Raw genomic sequence first — 23,837 nt, 5'->3', positions numbered from 1 at the left:
CCGGACACGGGACGAAGTCTTCAATCTTGTATCTTCATAGTCCTGGAGTTCGGCTGAAGGTATAGTCCAGCTACCCGAACACCCCCTAATCCAGGACTCCCTCAGTAGCTCCTGAACCAGACTTCAATGACGACGAGTCTGGCGCGTAGATTGTCTTCGGCATTGCAAGGCGGGTTCCTCCTCCAAATTCTTCATAAAAGTTTGTAAACACCAAGAGTAGTGTCCAGCTCTGCAAAATAAGTTTCCACGTATTGCCACAGAGAGAATAATATTAACACAAATCTAATCTGCTGACGTATTCCGCAGCGTGACATCACACTACGGCCAAGCCTTTATTCGAATCGTTTTCACTTTTCCACCTCAGCGTGTTTTGCGAGGCGGTTTCCTTGGCACGTCTTGTCAAAGCAGAGATCGTGTCCCTCATTTACGGGATTCTCATCAATACGGACGTGGGTAACCCAACCGCGCCATTTATCACGGTGCTTGGGAGGCAAGCGAGTTTTACTAGGCCGATGGGGATGCATAGTCGCATCCGCTCATATAAGGGGATAAGGATCCACCTTTTTACCTACGCCTTCTTCCTCCTTTGCCTATCCATCTTCTGCGCACCCGAGCTACAACGCCCAAGCCCGCACTTCCTACCTCAACCTTCTCCAACAATGTCCGGAGCGTGAGGCAAGTGGATGGTCTCCTCCATCACGGAGGGCCATGTCAAAAGGCTAAGGAAGGCCGGATACCTGTCCAAAGACATCGCGCACCGGCTTCCTGAGGAGGGGCAGCTTCTCCCCACCCCAAGGCCCCATGAGAGGGTAATATTTCTTCCCCACTTCCTTCACGGACTGGATTTTTCTCTCCACCCATTTGTCCGCGGGCTCATGTTCTACTATGGCCTAGATTTCCACGATTTGGCCCTGAACTTCATCCTCAATATCTCGACGTTTATCATCGTGTGCGAGGCTTTCCTCTGCATCCGCCCCCATTTCGGCCTCTGACTCAAGACCTTCAACGTCAAGCCAAAGGTGGTGCGCGGAAACCAGGCGGAGTGCGGAGGTGCCATGGCGGGCAAAATAGCCAACGTCCTATGGCTCGAGGTCTCCTTCGTGGAGACCTTGAAGGGGTGGCAGTCAGGGTGGTTTTACATCACCGAGTCACGCGATCCGAAGTGGATCGCAGCCCCTGAATTCCGATCGGGACCCCCTACACGGCTCACGTCCTGGAAGGAGACGGGCTTGTCGTGGAGCGACGAAGAAGAGGTGACCGGACTGCAAAAATGCATCCAGTCCCTGGTGAACAAGCAGCTCAAGCTTGTCAACGTAGTCCAGGTCAGCTTTTGTTGCACAGCTTTCCCTGGTGAAATCGTAAGTGTTCGGATACCAGAGTAACTCGTGATATTCCTTTTGTTGCACAGCTTTCCCTGATGTCGAATATAATCATCCAGCCCGCCCAAGGACGGGCTCAATGAGTCGTCGAGCGGCTCCCTGGATTCATCGAACGTGAATTCAGTTCCGCCCGCTGCCTCCCCCTGTGCTGTGGATGACGCCGAAGTGGCGTCGCGACAAGCTCCGGGGCAAGAGGAGGTGGTCCAGGAGGAGCCGCGAGGCGACCTCCCGGACTCCAGGAGTAAAGGGGACAAGACCCCCTAGGGCTCCAAGTCCGGCTTTAAGCCGGACACCGCGCCGGAATCATCAACGGTTCTGGACCGCGGCAGGCGAACTCCTGCCAAGAGGAGCAAGCCTATTGAGCCGGCGTCCTCCGCCCAACCGGAGGCGCCGGACAATCTGCTGGAGGTGCTTAAGGGCACCTCCATCGACGAGGAGCACCGTACCATTATGAGTACGGTGGTCCAGAAGGTTCAGTCTGCCAAAAGCGGACTGACTAAAGCTTGTGCTAGCCTTCTAACAGGCTTCGAGATAAGTAAAAATATGTAAAAATATTACCGCATAGACAGTAGCCCCTGATGCTCTGTTTGGCGTTCGGAAAGAAAAGCCGAATAGAGGATCTATTAAATATCGCAGGAGTCTAACTAAAAAGGAGTCAATATACGTATGCAGGCTTCGCTGCTGGCCACCGCCGCACAGACTGCGGAGGTGGATGCCCTGAAGCAGGGCCTCGAGCGGACCGAGCAAGAGCTCGGCCTTGCCAAACGGCAGCTCGAGGAGAAAGAAGGTAAGAGATACCTTATAGAAAAAATGCCTATAAGAAGACGCGATTGCAAAAAATGACAGGAGTATACTGCTTATTGTAGGGGCCACAGCTGAGGTGGCGACCCTCAAGCAGGCGCTGTCCGAGGCCAAGAAGAGAGCGGCCACGGAGCGCGCCGAGCGGGAGAAATTTGAGGCGCAGGTCGGTGAGGTGCAGCAAGAGCTTCAGGCTCTCATGAAAAAACATGAGAGTTTGGAGCTCGACTCGAAGACACGAGCGTTCGAGCTTGCTGCGGCCCTTAAAACTGCCAAATCTGCCAAGGCCGAAAACCAGAAGGCCCTCCAGGAATTGGATGAGGTGAAGAAAATAGCGGCGGGTAAGGCATTCTCTATGCAAAGCAGACATAGAAAAGTAAACTACTTGTTACTTACCCGAATCCGGAGCTCTCCAGGGGCATTCGCAGATCTTCCCCGCAGCGTATCCGATGCCGCCGCATTCTACCAAGCCGAGGAAGGCAGCTCGACGGAGAAGGTGTTCTGGTCTCAGTACGCTGAGGCCGGACACCCTGTGCCCTTGAGCGACCATCTGAAGCAGCTGGTCGAGCTCCACAAGGCGGCCGAACAAGCCCTGAAGGGCTTCATAGTTCGGCTGTGGCCTGGAGAGGCCCTGCCTGGGAGCTACTTCAGACTGGTGGGGCGGCTGGTGGAGGCTTGTCCAAGGCTCGAGGTCATCAAGCGCTCCGTTTGCATCGAAGGTGCCCGTAGGGCCCTTGCCCGTGCAAAGGTGCACTGGGGTAAGCTGGACGGTGAGAAGCTTGTGAGGGACGGGCCGCCGCCGGGGAAGGAGCATCGTAAGCCCGAGAACTATTACAAGGATGTTCTGGCCGGTTCCTGCCTTATGGCGGATGAATGCACCAAGGATGTAATTTTTAAATGAACTCGCTCGTGTTATCCTGTGCGCTGAAAACTTGTTCATATGCGCTAAGCAATGCTTGAATTTAAAATATTACTTTCTGTGCGGCCGTTTATCAAAAAATTGAGAGATGGCCAGTCGTCGGCTTCTGCCCCCATGCCACTAGTGCTGGGGTGTTCGGGATAAACCTGAGCGCTCTTTTTCCCATGATTGGGTCCGTCGAGGGAGGCGCTCAGCACAACGAACAAGGCAATCGGACTATAATGCTTGAACACTCTCACTTAGCCATAGAACTCTATAATTTTAAATTTCGGCGAAGCCCCTAGTATTCGGAAGACCGAGTTCAGGGCGCTATCCACGCCTTGGCCGGACAAAGCCGGTTCCTCGCTCGAAGCGGCATAAGTCTTTAAGGACTCGAAAAACCTCTCGAACAACGACCAGTCTCTCGCCTCATCATGACAGTCAGTTTTAGCTTTCTCTACTGAGGTGCTCAGCCCAGCTCAACTGGGGCACAATCGCAGTAGTTCTCCTAGTGCTACCTTAGCCGATATAGCGGAACATAAGGCACCAAAACATAGGAGCCAGGCAAACCCAACTATTGACCCAAATCATGATTCGGAGCCGATGCATATAGTGCTATAAGTTCGGGGTGCCGCACTTGTGAAAGTGTACGGACTTCTCACGCCATATTGATGGGTACTTAAGCCCCTGGCGTATTTTTGTCATACCACAGTGTACGGATGCAACATGTTATTGATAAACATATATATAAAAAGAGGATAATGCAAAAAATAGACAAAAAACTATGCATTGTTTATAGAAAGGCTGCTATGAAAGCGGAACGATACAAATAGTGCGATGAGCAAAAGAAATTGGACTATTTAACATGTCCTGGCCAAGGGCAGGCCGCGGAATTGTATTAAAAAAACAGGTATACTGCTCGCAATAGAGACCACCTGGGAGTTTCATAATGCGGCATGGCTTGTCTGCTTTCCTGGATCTTGCATCGTTTGTGCGGCAGTTGAATTGCCGAACGGGTCATCCGAAGTATGGAGTCCTGAGAGTAAGAGAAAAAAAGAAAAAAAGGAATACGGCAGCCCCTGGTGCGGTTTAAGCCGTATTTCGGGCGTGCCGTCATAGTGCCCCTTCCCCTGTGCCCATGGTATTTCAAGAGCGTAGTTATGTACGCGAAGCACTGGTTTCGCTATATCGCGAGGGCTAGGGTTGGGGCCGCATTGCTACGCTAGCTCAGAACGTGCCAGGCGGTCTTGTTGTAGGGTACTCCTGGCGCGCTTGACAGTGTCCGGCTTTTTGAAGGCCGAACTGGAGAACTTCCTAGAGAGGCTGCCTTGTACTTCTGCTGCGAGCGCTGCCGTGTGCTCCTCCATTCGGAGGGAGCGTTCAGTGTTCCCATTGATCGTGATTACTCCTCTAGGGCCTGGCATCTTGAGCTTGAGGTATGCATAGTGCGGTACCGCGTTGAATTTTGCGAATGCGGTTCGCCCGAGCAGTGCGTGATAGCCACTGCGGAACGGGACTATGTCGAAGATTAACTCCTCACTTCGGAAGTTATCCGGGGATCCGAAGACCACTTCCAGTGTGACTGAGCCTGTACAGTTGGCTTCTACACCTGGTATGACGCCTTTAAAGGTTGTTTTGGTGGGCTTGATCCTCGAGGGATCTATGCCCATTTTTCGCACTGTATCCTGGTAAAGTAGGTTCAGACTGCTGCCGCCGTCCATGAGGACTCTTGTGAGATGAAATCCGTCAATGATTGGGTCTGAACCAATGCGGTGAAGCCGCCGTGGCGGATGCTAGTGGGGTGGTCCCTTCGATCAAAGGTGATCGGGCAGGAGGACCATGGGTTGAACTTTGGGGCGTCTGGCTCTATCACATATACGTCCCGTAACGCACGCTTCCGCTCCCTCTTGGGGATGTGGGTTGCGTATATCATGTTCACCGTCCGCACTTGCGGGGGAAATCCCTTCTGTCCACTGTTGTTCGGCGGCCTGGGCTCCTCCTCGTCGTCGCTATGCAGCCCCTTGTCTTTGTTTTCGGCTCTTAACTTGCCTGCCTGCTTAAACACCCAACAGTCTCTGTTGGTGTGATTGGCTGGCTTTTCGGGGGTGCCATGTATCTGGTACAAACGGTCGAGTATTCGGTCCAAACTGGATGGGCCCTGAGTATTTCTTTTGAATGGCGTTTTCCGTTGACCGGATTTGTAGCCTCGGAATCCGGCATTAACTGTCGTATCCTCGTTGCTGTCGCTGTTAACGCGGCGCTTTTGTTTGTTCCAACGCGACCTATCGCTTTTGTCCTTGGTATTCGAATTACCAGGGTTCTTGGTTAAATTGTTGCTGCGAGCTAGCCAGCTGTCTTCTCCCGCGCAAAAGCGGGTCATGAGTGTCGTGAGGGCTGCCATAGATTTCGGCTTTTCCTGTCCCAGGTGCCGGGCAAGCCACTCGTCACGGATATTATGCTTGAAGGCCGCTAAGGCCTCTGCGTCCGGACAGTCGACTATCTGGTTTTTCTTTGTTAGGAACCGTGTCCAGAATTGCCTGGCCGATTCCTCTGGCTGCTGAATTATGTGGCTTAGGTCATCGTCGTCCGGTGGTCGCACATAAGTGCCTTGGAAGTTGTCAAGGAATGCGGCTTCTAGGTCCTCCCAAGAACCAATTGAGTCTGCTGGCAAGCTGTTAAGCCAATGCTGGGCCGGTCCCTTAAGTTTGAGTGGGAGGTCTTTGCTGGCGTGTAGATCATCACCGCGGGCCATGTGGATATGAAGGAGATAATCCTCGATCCATACCGCAGGATCTGTTGTGCCATCGTACGATTCGATGTTTATGGGTTTGAAGCTCTCAGGGATTTTATGATCCATTACTTCATCTGTGAAGCATAGTGGGTGTGCGGCGCCTCTGTATTGGGCTATATCACGACGCAGCTCGAAGGAGCCTTGTTTGTTGAGTTCGGCCCGACCGGATTTATTGCATCCGGAGTGACGATCACCGTCACGTGTCGTGGGGCGCCTGCGCGATCCGTAGATCGATCTTGTTTGCCTTACCTTGTCCTCCAGTATGTCGCACAGGTCGGGCGCATTTTCCCGTGCCTTAGTATGCTTGACGCGGCATCGGGGCATGGCTTGAGCGGAGGGCCAAGAGGCCTCTCTGTCGCGGCCACGAGGTGGCCGGTTGGCCATGTCATGCGCTGCTAATGTACGTGCTTCCTCCTCTAGTCGGGGTAGCAGCCTGCGCTTTGGGTAACTCTTGGAGGGGCGTTCGAGTTCATACTCTTCGGCCGCAAGGACTTCAGTCCATCTGTCAGCTAGCAAATCCTGATCAGTTCTAAGCTGTTGCTGCTTTTTCTTGAGGCTGCTTGCCGTGGCCATAAGCCTGCGTTTAAAACGCTCTTGTTCGGCGAGATCCTCTGGCACGACGAACTCGTCGTCGTCGAGGCTTGCCTCGTCTTCGGAGGGAGGCGTATAATTATCATCCTCAGCCTCTTGGTCCGCCGCCCTCTCGTGAGGGCTGGCTTCTCTGTCCTCCTGTGCTGAATCTTGCTGGAGGGGGTGTTCTTCGGCGCTGTCCGGAGTAGTATTATCTCCCGTGCCGGAATCACCGTTTTTGCTTTGGCGGGATTTAGAGCGGCGCCGCTGACGCCAGCGCTTGGGCTGTTTTTTAGAGGTATCGTCCCCCGCTGTTCCATCGCCATCTCCATCCTTTGGAGTGTCCACCATATATATGTCATATGACGAGGTGGCCTTCCAGTGCCCTACAGGTGCTGCTTCTTGTTCGTCTCTTGCATCGTCGTCCATGCCGTCGATGTCTTCGGAGTCGAAGTCAAGCATGTTGGTTAAGTCATCGACAGTGGCTACGAAGTGGGTGGTGGGTGGGTTTTGAATTTCTTCATCGTCCATATCCCAACCTTGCTGACCGTAGTCCGGCCAGGACTCTCCTGATAAAGAGAGACTTTAGAGAATTCAGGATGTCGCCGAAGGGCGAGTGCTGAAAGATGTCCGCGGCGGTGAACTCCATTATCGGCGCCCAATCGGATTTGATCGGAAGGGGCGCGGGGGGCTCGGAGTTCGGAGAGGAATCCGGCTCCTCGGAGTCACGGGCCATGCGGAGTGCGGGGCTGGAGTTCGGCTCGATCGCCTCTGAGATCGCAGCCCCTGAGGCAGCGTCCAACTGCTGATCCTCGATCGGCGCAGTAGGCTCCGAATCAATGGTCGGAACCGAGGCGTGTGCGGCCTCCAAGGCGCTGTTCGGCGGCAGAGCTATATCATGCCCATCGAGATAGTGCGGCGCGCTTGGCTGTGGCTCGAATCCGTCGAAGATCAAGTCCTCGCGGATGTCAGCCGTATAGTTTAGGCTTCCAAACCTGACCTGATGGCCAGGGGCGTAGCTTTCGATCTGCTCAAGGTGGCCAAGCGAATTGGCCCGCAGTGCGAAGCCGCCGAAGACGAAGATCTGTCCGAGGAGAAAAGTCTCACCCTGGACTGCATCGTTGTTGATGATCGAAGGAGCCATCGGGCCTAAAAGCGACGACACAGAGGAACTCTCAATGAAAGCACCAATGTCGGTGTCAAAACCAGCGGATCTCGGGTAGGGGGTCCCGAACTGTGCGTCTAGGCCGGATGGTAACAGGAGACAAGGAACACGATGTTTTACCCAGGTTCGGGCCCTCCTGATGGAGGTAAAACCCTACGTCCTGCTTGATTAATATTGATGATATGGGTAGTACAAGAGTAGATCTACCACGAGATCAAGGAGGCTAAACCCTAAAAGATAGCCTATGGCATGATTGTTGTATGATGAAGTTGTCCTACGGACTAAAACCCTCCGGTTTATATAGACACCGGAGAGGGTTAGGGTTACACAAAGTCGGTTACAATGGTAGGAGATCTTGAATATCCGCATCACCAAGCTTGTCTTCCACGCCAAGGAAAGTCCCATCCGGACACGGGACGAAGTCTTCAATCTTGTATCTTCATAGTCCTGGAGTTCGGCTGAAGGTATAGTCCAGCTACCCGAACACCCCCTAATCCAGGACTCCCTCAGTCGGTGTGGCGATCTCTAGCATGGGCAATGGCGAGGTCAATGGCGGAAACGACTTTGCTGAGCTAGAGTACATGAACATCACGGTGATCACTTCCAACAAGTCGTACGGTGCGCGCGACGGCTCGAACCCGTTTTTCGACGGCCGTGCGACACCTAAGTTTGGTCTGAAGGAGGGTGGAGTTCACAGTGGCCATGTCCAGACTGGGATCAGAGATAGCTTCTGCCTGGTGGAGGGAAGCAACACAGGAAGATGCCAGGTACTCCCTCCGTTCCAAATTACTCGTCGCAGAAATAGATGTATCTAGAACTAAAATACATCTAGATACATCCATACCAATGACAAGTAATTCGAAACAGAAGGAATAGTTATCATTAACTTGTATTTCCTTTTGAAAAAAGGGTGGAACCCCCGGCCTCTGCATCGATGGATGCACACAACCTGCAGTCAGTTATTGCAAATTTTACAAGCATAAAAAAGGTCCCAAAGGCAAAACAAAAAGGCGGACATTAACTTGCATTTCTCCTTATGTATAGGATGGGTACACCAAGGAAGTGGCTGGTTCAGAAGGAATTGGGGTTGAGTTGCCACGAGCGCAAAGCCAAACACGGATAACAATAGCACGCTTGATAGGGAATTTTTCAAGAGCTTCCTAGAGGTGAGCAGTATATATGCATGATTGGCAGTTGGCATGCATTTGGAGTAGTATCTAAAAGATTGCAGCATTCAAATTTAATTAAACAGTTTGAACACGTATCGTGTATGAGAAATCATATGCATAAATTTTAAGTGAACTCTTTCCTTCACCAGGTCCTAAATCTCCCTAGGCAATCAGGTCGCTTTAACATCAGTAAACAGTTCCCATTTTACAGAGAAGTCCTTTATAAGCCAGATTTCATGAACGTGAGCAGGGGAAAGCCAGTTATTTTTGACATGGACATGAGCCCTGGAGATTTTATTTCCCTTATATATCTCTTGAAGACACCAAGAGAAGCTATAGATGTAAAGGTGAGGCAAAATATTACCTTAATTGAAAATCTGTTGAAGGGACATTATGCAACAGCAAAAATTTCTAATAAAGACTACTTTACTAACATATTCTAGGGGGTTTTGGTCAACGGCAACGGCTGGGCGAACATCGCAACCATCGATATCGTTTATGACATTCTACATATGATGGGCCGCGATGACATTCCAGTTGGCCTTGGCAATACCACTGCATTGGGCAACCCAACCCTTGGTTGCGACAATGCCTATGCTATTCCCTTGGGCAGTGGTGGATTTATCGACTCAGATACATTGTATGGACTGGCTCGGTTATTGCCAATAAGCCCTAGAAGGTAAAGAAAAAATTCCGCATTCACTTCATTTGAACAAAAATGTGACGATGGCACGGAATATTGACACAGGTACACTCCTGAAAGCTCAGATGATCCGGAGCATCGGCAGCCACTGGCTTTTGAAGTGTGGCAGTCTGTCAGGAGGCAACTTTGTCCAGGTGACAAGATCACTCTTCTTACCAGTGGACCTCTCACCAATTTGGCCAACATTTCACTCTCTGACAGGGATGCAAGCTCTGTGATAGAGGTCAGTATGCTCCCTATCTCCAGACCTCTATAGTTTTGACCCAATATCTGTGAACACTGACCTTGCTCAACACATTTTCTCCATGTGCAGAGAGTTTATGTTGTTGGAGGGCTCATCAGAGATGGAGGTCATGAGAAGGGGAATGTGTTCACTGTTCCATCGAACAGATACTTGATGCTCCGTGTAACTTTTCAAAATTAGTTTCATTTCATATTTAATAATTATCTACAAATGTTCATGTTTTCAGGATATATTTTTGGGAGAAGTTCTTGGTGCGGTTTACATGGTTCAAGGATCTGACCTGAAATCCACAGTAATGCCCAAGCGAATAAGCGTCGTTGCCAACACAACGAAAAGCACAGATGGGCAGATTGTGATCAGCAATCAGAGTTCAAATCTGGTGCATGTGTTAAGTGATTTCAATGGTGATATATATTACAATCGATTGGCAAATTCTTTAGCGAACAAGAAGCAATCCGCCATTATTGCGAACTTCGAAGAACAAAAGGCAATTTGGAGCAGGCTGCCAGATAATTCAGGGCCTAAACATACCAAATTCTTATAGTAGTACTGCTACAAGGGAATAAAGATTACTGCCAAAAGCTCCACCTGGAGCACAGAATATTTAATCGTCTTAGCAAAATAAAATAAAAAATAGGTGGGCTCCATTGATTCTGGCACTAGAGAGAAAGCAATATCATCATAAATTTAAGAGGGGAAGAAGCATTGCCTCTAAATTGCAAACTTCTGCATTTGTATTAATATGTAAAGGTTCTAGCTTACAGACAATCCATGACTTTACATTGACTGCAACAAGAATTTTTAAAAACTATATATCCGAAATCTGCAATGATAGCAGGTGACTTCTACAGATATTAAATACAATAAATAACAAATATATTAATCACAAATGCCAGTAAAACCTGGCTCACAGTTAACCATGGGAAAAGATTCAGATTGTAGAACTCTAATGATGAGTGCGAGTAATTAGACTCTCAAAGATGGTGTACAAGTCACTGTTTTCAGGTCCAAATATCGCATCAGCTTTTCTTAGTGTATCCTGCAGAAGTCACAAAAGCTTTAGTGAGCACCAGAAAAATATATCAAGGACATGATAATACTTGATACATAGCAGAGAAACAGTATACCTCTCTGGTCTGCTTGTGTGCATTCAGTTCCTTCACATTGGCTAGGAATGCGCTGAACTGCTCATAAGACAAGCGGTTTCTGCATGGTTGTTAAGTAGAGGTCAAGAGGGCAGTAGAGGCATTCACCCATACTAGTAGTGAATAGCCATAAACATTTTACGTACTCCGAAAGGAAAAGCATTCAAAAGCTTGTACATAAAAGCGGAGACCCAACAATGATTTACAAGTATATTAGAAAAGGAAGGTAAACATAACAAATGGTATATCCACTTCCTGCCTAATAACAGATTGAAATAATGTGTGTTCCAGAGTCGAGCTCATTTACACACATATATATACCTGACTTGGCGAAAGAACTCTTTCCCATCAACTCGTGTTCGTCCTGAAACAAATGCACAAATAATTAAGCAGAATAAATAACTGATAATTTATGAACCAGCATTATGTCCTTAAGAATCACAGCTGTATTCATTTATTATAAACTTCTAGAGATTATACAGACCCAGGTGTTCATATTTTTTCACATGAAGGAAGCAAGTATTTTACAGATAACATAATCTAACTACCCAAGCTATCAAAGCTAACCTGTTGGACTTGGTGTGTCAAATGGAGATGTCATTGCGCTATGGCTACTGGAAAAGACCGAAGACCTGTCATCGAGCCTGTTCATTGACGCAATCGAGATTGAATGTCTCCTTGGTGGTGAAAGTGGTGCATAACCCCTTGGAGGTGAGCCTGGAGGAGTAAGCTTTGGTGTACTGTTGTACGATGGCATATATACATGCGAGCGGGGTGGCCTAGGTTCTGTGAGTGTAAAAGGGTGTTATCTGTTGAATATTAGTGAGAAAAAGTTCACATTCAATAGTGTGAACCAACTGAGAAGTGGCCAGTGCGTGTACCATCTGGCTCAGCATGGCTACTTTCCTCTGAAGCAGAACTTGCAGTTTCAAACAACTGTGATGATTTAGAAGTTGTAAATGCTGAATCGTCATCTGATAAAATCCACAAGTCAAGTTAATTCTTGTGGTGTAAATATGATCTCGTGCAGTACAACTAGGACAAGAACCATGAAAATTCTGCAGTACCTCCGACAGATGGCGCGGGGGAGAAATTCGATGTTTCGGTGAGCTTAGCCTTGGGAATGTTCTACAGGAAAGTATTATAACAGAAAAATTACTTGCTATGCAGATGAATTCTAAGAAAAATCAGGAGAAGAATTCCAGAGTCATTGCTGGGCTACTGCAGGAACTAAACCATTATAACATATAAATGCAGGCAACTTACTGGTTTGTCATCATCTTCCTGAAGTGACTGCATAAGCGTCTTCTTGAAAACTTCCAACTGCGTAACCAAGCAGGAGGAACAAACAGAAAGCATTAGACTCTGAAATCGTAAAGAGGAAACCTCTGTACAGGCTACAGCAGGAGAGAACTTGTGGCATTTTCATACTAACAAGTTGATTTACTTGCATATAATTTGCTATCCACCCTTTGTCGGGAAAAATATATAATTTGCAATCCAGGCCATGAGTAACGACTACACCAGTCGGCATAGGTGACCTCAACAAGTCAAAAATACTACGTATAATTGATATACTGATAAATTTAAGACTGTGTCATTGATATATAGGCATATAGCAGACAGGCATTTCTCGAATTTTGATTCAAAAATGCAGTGCAACAGTATGTCCTGGTCCTGTTACCTTGGCGACATCTCTGTTGAGCTTGTTGACGGTGTTTGACAGCGTCGCCTTCTCTTTCAGCAGCGTCTCCTGCAACCAAAAGACAGAGAAACATCATTTTGTCAATTCGCACTGGAGCACTGATCAAACAGCCAAGAAGTCACCGGCTGAGAAGTGAGCCTGGATGGCCTGGACCACTTGAGGCTTGTCAGCGAAAGCCGAGCTCAGCAAGCCACCGCCGCGGACAAACTGTGATTACCTTGTCGTCCTCGGCGCGGCTGAGGCGGTCGGTGGCGAGCGCGAGCGCGGACTCGAGCTGCTCGACGCGCTCGCGGAGGTCCTCGGCGGCGTCGTCGCGCCGGGCGAGCTGCGCGCGGAGCCCCGCGGCCTCCGCCTCGAGGCGGCCGACGCGGGACGCGAGCGCGATGGAGGTGATCTTGCGCGCCACGTCCAGCTGCTCGAACGGGTCCGCCGGCAGCACGGCCGCCAGCTCCTCCGGCAGCCCGAAGCCCGCCGCCACGGCCGCCACGGGCGCGTCCTCCCCCTCGTCCGACATCACTGCTCCTCCGTGCTGCCGAACCTCCGCCTAACTCTGTCTTCCTCGTCGCCTCGCCCCCCGGTGCATGGTGGGAGTGTTATCTAGGAGAGGGGAGGGAGGCTAGCCGCGGGGGATGAGGATCACGGGACGGGAGGGAGCGCGGGGTTTCTGTGGTGGTGGTGGCCGCGACCGGGAGGCCGTGGGCTTGGGTCGGGCTTTGGAGGCTTCCTCCCTCGTCGCTCTCGTCTCGTGCGTGATGTATGTGCAGCCAGGGCGGGTGGGCTGGGGTCGCCTCGGTCGTGGGGTAATAAGGCTCGCCGCGTTTCGGCGAGGCGGCGTGTGGATCCGGGCGACGCCTCTCCGTTACTCCGGCGCCGGTGCATGGATTGCTGGGGCTGTACTTTAATCTGGACGGCCATTCGGCACGTTTGGTAATGCAGGGCTCTTTTTTGTGTGCGTGTGTTCAAACCTGGGAGCTTTTATTCAACGAAAGAACTCCTTAGATCATCAGCCAATAAACTGGTGAGCAAGAAGGAAGGTCTCGAGTCAGTCCAATTCTCGGTGACCATCAACGTGTAAGCATGTTTTGCACAAAGATGGGCCGATACGTTGGCCGCTCTGGATACATATTGAACATCAAACAAATCAAAAGATAAAGCAAGCTCTCCAACTTCCAGAGGTAAAGGTGCCATCACAAAAAAACTATTGTGGCGATTTTTCCAAAGATTAACAATCTTCAGGCAGTCCGTCTCCATAATCACATGTGTGAAACCGCGCAGATTTGCAAATATAACACCATCACGGAGTGCCAAGGTCTCACCAATAAATGGATCCGTCACTCCAACATGTGGTTTGCTCCATGCACCCAGCAAAGCGTTGCTTGAACGGGCAACCCCCTGCACCTACTTTATCTGAGTCCATATTCAGTGCCGCATCAGTATTAATTTTAACCACACCAGGATCAGGAGGTCGCCACCCATGACCTGGGAGTATCGAAGCATGGGCCTGTGGGATTTCCAACAAGGCCAGGTCCTCTCTGATGCGCCGAACCAAAGAGAAAGGATCCAACTGATCATCATCATGCGTGATTCTGTTTCTTGAGTGCCATATCGTCCACATAACTGAGATCATTTGAGCCCTCTCAATATCTGAAAAATGATCATCACAAATGATATCACAAGACCAGGTACTAGGATGCAAGCGCGGCCTCCGAGTGCCAAAAAGAGCAAAGGCTTGCTCCCAAAATAGCTTAGCGTGAGAGCAATGCATTAGTGCATGCATTAAGTCCTCATTCATAGCATGGCAGACATTGCATCTGCTTATAACTTTGATGTGACGACGCCGCAGAGTGCTTTCATCTGGTAGGATTCCCCTAATGACTCGCCACCAGAACACACGTACCTACGGCAGTACCTTGAGCTTCCATAATTTCTTCCACATCTGCTCGTTTGTCTGTGAGGTATTGGTAACCGTCCCTTCATCTAAAGCAATTCGCTCGTTTCGATTCACAAGAGCACGGTACGCAGATTTGACAGAGTAGATGCCACTTCTTTCATGAGCCCAAGCTTGGAAATCATCCCCACCACCCCGTCGTAGTGGGATATTCAGAATTGCATCGGCATCAGGGGCTATGAAGGTGTCTCGGATTAGCTCCCTTCGCCAAGTCCAATTATTAGTATCAATCAACTCATTAACAGTAGCCAGTGTGGTTCCTCCTGGCATAACCGTTGGGGCAAGGGTGGAGAGACCGGGTATCCATTGGTCGTTCCAAATGGAGATAGAGCTCCCGTCACCCACCCTCTTAACCAGCCCTGTTTGAAGCCCTCCTCTTCCTGCCACTATAGCTCGCCCAATGGCCGAGGCTGATTGCGGAACAGTAGCCTCCATGAATTCAGAATCAGGGAAATAACGCCCTTCATTACCCGCGCACATAGTGAGTTAGGGTTTGTGATGAATCTCCATCCATGTTTGCCCAAGAGCGCAAGATTAAACAGCTCAAGATCACGAAAACCCATTCCACCACAGATTTTTGGAGATGCAAGTTTCTCCCAAGACGGCGAATGCATAGACCGTCGATCAAGGGATCCACTCCACCAGAATTTTTCCATGCTAGCAGTTAACCCTTTGTGTACCTTCTTTGTCAAAAGAAAGCAGCTCATGCTGAAAGTTGGGATAGCTTGGATGACTGATTTAATGAGTGACTCTCTTCCAGCGCAAGCTAGAAGCCTCTCTGCCCAACCATTCATCTTCCCCTTCGATCGGTCACCGATATGATCAAAGGTGCCACTGGTGATCCTACCAACCGCAGTCGGTAGACCAAGGTATCGATCACTGAAAGCTTCCACCTGAATGCCTAGGACAAACTTAACAGTATGCCTTCTGGTGTTCGGCGTATTTGGTGAGAAGAAGATAGCACTTTTATCTTGATTCATTGACTAGCCCGAACACATTGCATATATGAGTAGAATAGCATTGAGCCTGTCAGCACTCTCCTGTGTTGCACTAATAAAAATGAGGTTGTCATCGGCAAAAAGCAGATGGCTCACCTAGGGCGCTCGAAAAGACACTCGTATGCCCCTGTCCACATAACCGTCTCCATAAGAATTCAACAATGATGTGAGACCTTTCGCACAAAGGAGAAAATGAAACGGTGACATGGGGCAGTCCTGTCGCAGACCCCTAGAGGGATCAAAAAACGGAAGGAGCTCGCCATTCACCCTAATTGAAAGGGCATTTCCCTACTTTATGTTTTGGATGATGATGACAACCCTTTGTGGTCTAATCGTGTGCTATATGTTTCAGGTTCTCGATGCTTAGGCTTACATCGGATTGCTATTGCCTCTCGTAGGAAAAGATCGAAGACGTGTCCTCTACGCTTTTATTTTCTTTGGTCATAGAGTTCCCGTACTATCAAGAGGGAATCCTCATTAGGAAGCTCTAGGGGAATCAGTTCACGTACACTTTCCTCACCCCTCCTTTGTCTTCCTCAGTTGTGAGAGAGAGATCCCCCTGTCTTTCCTTCGTGTTTCTGCTCTTCCCAGCGGTTTTACCGCTCCCTGGAGCGGTTGTACCGCTGGACCTTGACGCTCTCCTACTTTGACCGAGCGGTTGTACCGCTGCCTCCGGGCGGTGGTACCGCCACCTTGCTCAACAAAGGCTAGGACGGTGGTTCTGGCCATGCACCGCTCAAGTACCGGTCTCGTCTCTGTTCCGAGGCGGTAGTTGTGCGGTGGTGGCCCGGTTGATCCGGTCGATCCTCGTTGACCGGTACCACCGGTGGTCTGAGCGGTTCTTCCGCTCAGAACTTCACCGCCCAAGAGCTCAAGGCCATGCGGTTGTTCCGGTCTTGCACCACTCAAGTACCGGTCTCGTCTCTGTTTCGAGGCGGTAGTTGTGCGGTGGCTGGGCGGTTGTTCCGGTCATTCTCTTAAACCGGTACCACCGCCTAGTGGCCCGGTTGTACCGCCTGGTAGGGTTCTGCAGCTACACCGTGAGTCCCGGTTGTACCAGGACAAGGACCGGTTGTACCGCTGCGGGGCTGAAAGCGCAGCAACGGCTGGATTTAGAGGGTTGGTATTTAAGAGAGCTTCTCCCACCTACCACTCTCACCTTTGACCTCTCCCACTCCACCATTAATGCACCTCAAGCTCTCTTGCCCGATCTCTCTCTCTAGCCACTCAAAATTGTTGATTTGCTAGGGATTAAAGGAGGAGACCTAGATCTACACTTCCACCAAAGGATTTTTGCTTCTCCCATACTTTCTTGTGTGGATTTTGTTACTCTTGGGTGTTTGAGCACCCTAGACGGTTGAGGTCACCTCGGAGCCATATTCCATTGTGGTGAAGCTTCATGGTTTTGTTGGGAGCCTCCAATTAAGTTGTGGAGAGAGCCCCAACCTTGTTTGTAAAGGTTCGGTCGCCGCCTTCAAGGGCACCAATAGTGGAATCACGGCATCTCGCATTGTGTGAGGGCGTGAGGAGAATACGGTGGCCCTAGTGGCTTCTTGGGGAGCATTGTGCCTCCACACCGCTCCAACGGAGACGTACTTCCTCTCAAAGGGAAGGAACTTCGGCAACACATCCTCGTCTCCACCGTCTCCACTCTTGGTTATCTCGTGCCTTTATTTGAGCAAGCTTATTTGTTTCTTATCTCTTGCTTGCTTGTGTTCCTCTCCTTGTTGCATCATATAGGTTGTTCACCTAGTTGCATATCTAGACAACCTACTTTGATGCAAAGTTTAAATTGTTAAAGAAAAGCTAAAATTGTTAGTTGCCTATTCACCCCCCCCCTCTAGTCAACCATATCGATCCTTTTAATTGGTATTAGAGCCTCGTCTCTTTATTAAGGACTTTACCGTCCAAAGAGTATGGTTGATACCGTAGACGGTGTGGAGGAACACTCCGGTGTGAATCCGATCTCGTCTACGGGCGATGGGGGAACCTCGGTCTCTCATGAGGAGTTCAATGTGGCCTTGGAGACATTGAAAACCTCCATGACGACCGAAGTTGAAAGCATGTTTACTAAATTTATTGAGGGGCTTAAACTATCCACCACACCGTTGAAAGTGGGTGACCCCGCCAACAAGGTGACGGATGCTATCCCCGACAAGGGGGAAGCTAGTAGTGAAAAGGCTCCTTCTTCTAGTGGTAAGAATGGAACCGTCTTTGCCCATGTGGAACCACCACTTGTTTATGGTGGACCGGTTCCTTCCACTCATTTGAATCATGCCGGTCCTCCCCCTAAGATTGTGAAAAATGAGGATTTTGATTCTTGGGTTTACCGCTTTAAACGTCATTTAAATCATGTGAACACTAACCTTTGTAGAATCATTGAAGAAGGTTTCTATCCACATGATCCAAGCAACTTCACTCCTCGAGAAGCCGCGGACAATCAATTCAATGAGAATGCTCTCTTCATCATTCAAGATGCAATTCCACCCGAAGACCTACCTCATCTTCGTCCCTTCGCCTTGGCCAAAGATGCATGGCATTGTGTTGTCTCTCTCTACCGGGGAAGTGCAAGCATTCAACGCTCCAACTATGAAGTGGTACAAGATGAGACCGATGAGTTTGCAATGAAAGAAGATGAAGAACCTCGTGAGCTTTATCGGAGAGTAACCAAACTCGCGGTCTCACTACGAGATCACGGGAGCAAGGACACGGATGACAATTGGATCAAGCGCAAATTCCTCAAGGCAATGATGCCCTATCACAAGGCCATGTCCTCCGTCATTCTTCAAAGACCGGACTTCCACACTTTGACCTCAAGCGAAGTGTTGGATGAGTTTGTGGCCATGAACATTTTGGACAAGACCGCCGACAATGCGGTGCTCCGTTCTCAACGGGCAAAGAAGCCTAACCTTGCATTAAAGGCCAAGCTCACCGTGGAAGAAGAAGAAGAGGAAGAAGAGGAGAGCAACCCCGAAGATACGAAGTATGCATATCATGAACACATGGCACTTGCTTCAAGGCAGTTTTGGAGCAAGAAAAACTCAAGGCCAAACTTTAGCAAAAACAACTCGAGTGGCACGAGGGGCAAGCAACGTATAAGGACTTGCTACAATTGCGGCAACGTGAGTCATTTCGTTGCGGAATGCCCGTATGAGAAGAGGGAAGACAATGGTGGCAAGCTCATCCGGAAGGACAAGGCCAAGTCGTTCCCCAACAAGAACAACTTCACCAAGAAGACTCCTCCCAAGGCTTTGGTTGTGCAAGAAGAGTACAATGAGGATGATGACAATGATGAAGATGATGAGTCGGTTGCCATGGCCTCCGTTGCCATTGTGACGACGTCATGGGTGTCTCTCTTCGACTCACCCAATGAGAGCATCACCGCCAAGTGCCTCATGGCTAAAGCCACCAACAAGGTAACCCCCAACATCAAAACTACCATCATTAATCATCCTTCTCCGACGGATAGCATTAATGAACTTGAGGGAGCTAATGTGAAGGCTAACGAGTTTGAGGTCTTTATGGGAAAACTCAAGGGAAAATCCAAGAAGCACTTTGTTGCTCTCTTGGAACAACTTGGTGAAGCCAATGACATGATTGAGGTTCACGAAGACACCATCACTAAGATGGAAGGGCATAGTCGTGACTATGCCGATGAGATTTCGGATCTTTCCAATGCTCTTGAGGAAGAGCGTGGTCTACGTTTGGCTCTTGATGAGTCACACAACGTTGATCATGCTAAGTTAAAGAAAGATTATGATCATGTCCTCATAGTTTCTCATGTGCTAAATTCCGAGAAGGCCGAACTTGAGGTTGATCTTGCTAGACTCAAAGGGGAGTTTGATCTACTTGACAAGGCTCACAAGGTCTTGAAGGGTGCTCATGCTAGCCTCAAAGAGTCTCATGATCAACTTCAAGTAAAGCTAACCAAGGAAAAAGCCACTTTCCCTCGTATGATGTTAATTGATAATGCAAATGCTACTAACCCGTGTTGTGAGCATGTGCATCTCGTTGAGGAGAACGCTAAGCTAAAGGGACAACTTGAGAGAGGTCTTGCAACTTGCATACAAGGCAAGAAGAACCTCAACGATCTCTTGATCAACCAAAAGGGGGTTGTGGCCAAGAAAGGGGTTGGGTACGTGCCCGACTCCAAGAACAAGAAGAAGAATGACAAGACCAAACGACCTCCTCCTCTCATGCAAACCTTTGTGAAGGAGGTAGAGAGTGCCTCCGAGGAGAAGAAGAAGAACAATGTCAAGAAGGGCAATGTCACCCCTCCCAACAAAGCTGGCGATTTTAATCCTTCTTATGTGTTATGCCGTGCTAGTGATGGGCATGTTTATGCCAAATTTGTTGGTTCTCTTCATGAGTACATTGAATGGTCTATTTGGGTTCCAAAGACCCTTGTTACTAACATCAAAGGACCCATTACAAAATGGGTACCTAAAACCAAGCATTGATCTCTTGTAGGTGTTTGCTTCCGGTGGTGGATCATGGTTTCTCGATAGCGGAGCTACAAATCATATGACCGGAAGCAAGGACTTGGTGGTGGACGTGCATAAGGTTCCATCTATGCCCACCAATGTCGAGTGGGGTGACGCCTCATCTTCTAAGGTATTGGGACTTGGCAAGGTGGTCATCTCTCATGATCTCACGATCGAGAAGGTCATGCTTGTTGAGTCCCTTGCATACAATTTACTTTCGGTTCGTCAACTTGCAATCATGGGCTTTGCCACTTTCTTTGATATCGATACCGTGGCCCTCTTGTGGAGCAAGACTCTTAAAGTAGCCTTTGTTGGGAATGTCGAGAACGGTCTATATGTGATTAACTTTTCGGAGCGACCCACTAAGACCGCGACATGCCTAATGGCTAAAGTTGATGTGGGATGGCTTTGGCATCGCCGTTTAGCCCATGTCAATATGAGATCTTTGCAAAGTCTCCTCAAGGGGGACCATGTTCGTGGACTAACGAATGTTAGTTTTGCTAAAGATCGTGCTTGCAGTGCCTGTATCGAAGGAAAGCTACATGAGAAGGCTCACCCTCCCACGACTATCATTTATTCAAAGAGGCCTTTGGAGCTCCTTCACATGGATCTCTTTGGGCCTCCATCCTTCGATAGTCTTGGAGGTAGGAAGTATTGCTTGGTGCTTGTGGATGACTACTCAAGGTACACGTGGGTGTATTTCTTCAAGAGGAAGAGCGAGACCCAACAAACTGTCATTGACTTTGCAAATGAAGCACAACGTCAACACAATGCAAAGATCTTGACAATAAGAAGTGACAACGGCACCGAGTTCAAGAACTACACCTTGGATGAGTTTCTTAGTGATGAGGGAATCAAGCATCAATATTCCGTACCCTACACCCCTCAACAAAACGGTGTTGCGGAGAGGAAGAACCGGACGTTGATGGATGCGGCAAGGACCATGATGGCGGAGTTCAAGTCTCCGTACAACTTTTGGGCCAAAGCCATCAACACCGCGTGTCATGCATCCAATCGGCTCTACCTCCGCAAGGGCTTGAACAAGAATCCATATGAGATACTCACCGGTAACAAGCCCAACCTCAAGTACTTCCGGGTATTCGGGTGTAAGTGTTTCATTCTCAAGAAAGGTGTTCGGTTGTCTAAATTTGAGGCTAGAGCTTATGAGGGCATATTTGTTGGTTATGCTACAAACTCTCATGCTTACCGTGTCCTCAATAAATCCACGAGACTTATTGAGGAGACGTGTAACGTGGAGTTTGATGAGAATAACGGCTCCCAAGTGGAGCAAAGTGGCACTTGTGATGTAGGTGATGAAATTCCTCCTCAAGCCATAATAAGAATGGGTGTTGGTTTTATCCTACCCATTGAGGAACCCCTTGTGGCCGAAGGAGAAGGACAATGCTCCACTCAAGTGGAGCCATCACCAACCCAAGGCCCACACGCTTCCGAAGAACAAAGTGAAGGCCCTCAACCTCATGAACAAGACCAAGGGCAAGATCATACTCAAGACGGTGTTGACACACCAAGTGATGCCCAAGGTCAAGTTCTCTCCCCCGAGCAAGTTCAAGATCAAGAACAAGTTCATGACGACGCTCAAGATGATCAAGTAACCGCTCCTCAACTCACTACCGAGGAGGAATTAGAGCGTCGTGCCGCCAAGATTGCATCCAAGCTCTCCACCATGGATCATCTCATGACGAATGTGCTTGGAAGCTTAAAAAAGGGGGTAAGCACTCATAGACAATTAGCAAATTATTGTGAGCATCACGCGTTTGTCTCTTGTGTGGAACCCCACAAGGTCTATGAGGCGCTAGAAGATCCGGATTGGCTCAATGCCATGCATGAAGAACTCAACAACTTCGAGCGCAACAAAGTGTGGAGATTGGTGCCAAGGCCAATGGGGAACCACAATGTCATTGGAACCAAGTGGATATTCAAGAACAAGCAAGATGCCCATGGGATGATCATTCGCAACAAGGCTCGTTTGGTAGCACAAGGCTACTCCCAAGTCAAGGGTATTGACTACGGTGAAACCTTTGCTCCCGTTGCTCGTCTTGAATCCATTCGCATGTTGATTGCATATGCTTCTCATCATAACTTTAAGTTACAACAAATGGATGTGAAGAGTGCTTTTCTTAATGGTCCTATTAATGAATTGGTTTACGTCAAGAAACCCCCCCGGCTTTGATGATCCCTACCTTCCCGATCAGGTGTATCAACTCGATAAGGCACTCTATGGCCTTAAACAAGCCCAACGTGTGTGGTATGACCACCTTACCGAGTTGCTACAAGATCGTTGTTTTGAAGTTGGTCTAATCGACCCCACTCTTTTTACTAAGAAGGTCAAAGAGGAGTTGTTTGTGTGCCAATTATATGTTGATGACATTATCTTTGGTTCTCCTAACAAAGCTTTCAATGAGGAATTTGCCGCTCTCATGACCTCAAAGTTCGAGATGTCCTCCATGGGAGAGTTGAAGTTCTTTCTAGGGTTCGAAGTGAAGCAAAGAAGAGAAGGAACCTTCATCAATCAATCCAAATACACTCAAGACATGCTCAAGAGATTCAAACTAAGTGACGTCAAGCCGGCTTCCACTCCAATGCCCACCAAGTGCCAACTTGACTTAGATCCCAATGGTAAAGTGGTGGATCAAAAGGTATATCACTCCATGATTGGTTCCTTGCTTTACCTTTGTGCATCTAGACCGGATATCATGTTGAGTGTGGGAATTTGTGCACGGTTTCAAGCCGCACCTAAGGAAAGTCACTATGTGGCGGTCAAACGAATCTTTCGATATTTGGCTCATACCCCAAACTTTGGCTTATGGTATCCAAGAGGATCAAACTTCAAGCTTGTAGGGTACTCGGATTCCGATTGGGCGGGAGACAAAGTGGATAGGAAGTCCACTTCCGGAGGGTGCCAATTCCTTGGTTGCTCTTTGGTAAGTTGGTCTTCCAAAAAGCAAAGTTGTGTGTCTCTCTCGTCCACCGAGGCGGAGTATGTTGCAGCCGGGAGTTGTTGTGCACAACTCTTATGGATGAGGCAAACTCTAAAGGATTACAGTGTCATTTGTGACAAAGTGCCCCTTTGGTGTGATAATGAAAGTGCCATCAAGATCTCTCTCAACCCGGTGCAACACTTCAAGACGAAGCATATTGAGATCCGGTATCACTTCATCCGGGATCACATTAGGCGAGGAGAGATCGAGCTCAACTATGTCAACACTCATGATAACCTTGCAGATATCTTCACGAAGCCCTTGGATGAAGCAAGATTTCGCGAGTTAAGGCATGAGCTAAATATCATTGATTCGAGCAATGTTGCTTGAACTCTTGCACACCCCACCGTACTCAACATGTTGTCTTGTTTAGATGTAGGCATGAACATAGGGGGAATGATGTTCTCTCAATGAACTCTCCCTCCCCCTATTATGCATAAATTGATCGAGTCTTTCACATTAGCCATGTTTGATGGTACTTGTGCTTCAAAGACGAGTTTTGGTCATGGACCCAAGGATAAGTCTTCGTGGTGCCATACCAATTGACTCAAACATAGGTGGCCTCGGCCGTCGTCCTCTCTTCGAGAGGTTGGAGTTAGCCTTGTTGTCCTCGTGTTGTTTTCTCTCGTTCCTTGTTTGCTCTTTGTGTTGGGTTCTCCTTGGGTGTTGCTTTTGTGCTCTTTCTTCCTCCCTTCGGATTGCACTCATTTGATCTTGGCTTGGGTATAGGTGGTCGGGTGGTACAACCGGTATCACGGGCGGTTCTACCGCTGGTACCGAGTTGTGTCGTCCCAATGGATCGGTGCTTGGGCGGTTCCACCGCCCAACCCACGGTAACCTA

The 23,837-nt window shown here is 49.0% G+C and overlaps 1 protein-coding gene and 1 pseudogene across 1 annotated transcript; one reads left to right on the top strand and one right to left on the bottom strand.

Moving 5' to 3' along the window:
* The first annotated feature begins 8,131 nt into the window (after window positions 1-8,131).
* Window positions 8,132-10,292, top strand: LOC125517512 (nucleoside hydrolase 3-like; annotated as a pseudogene).
* Window positions 10,293-10,429: 137 nt separating this feature from the next.
* Window positions 10,430-13,290, bottom strand: LOC125517524 (PH-response transcription factor). The gene is made up of 9 exons (XM_048682728.2): window positions 12,785-13,290; window positions 12,547-12,615; window positions 12,129-12,185; window positions 11,930-11,990; window positions 11,744-11,836; window positions 11,430-11,648; window positions 11,184-11,226; window positions 10,845-10,923; window positions 10,430-10,756 (listed from the first exon to the last, which is right to left on the bottom strand). Exons 1-9 carry the CDS (start codon window positions 13,079-13,081, stop codon window positions 10,664-10,666), a joined length of 1,011 nt encoding a protein of 336 aa, XP_048538685.2. The 5' UTR covers window positions 13,082-13,290; the 3' UTR covers window positions 10,430-10,663.
* Window positions 13,291-23,837: the final 10,547 nt, after the last annotated feature.

This window comes from Triticum urartu, chromosome 1A, assembly GCF_056163025.1.
Source record: "Triticum urartu cultivar PI428250 chromosome 1A, HENAU_Tu73, whole genome shotgun sequence".
In the NCBI taxonomy this organism is placed as follows: domain Eukaryota; kingdom Viridiplantae; phylum Streptophyta; class Magnoliopsida; order Poales; family Poaceae; genus Triticum; species Triticum urartu.
Note: the sequence above shows the minus strand (reverse complement) of the source record. Positions and strands in the feature narration are given on the sequence as shown.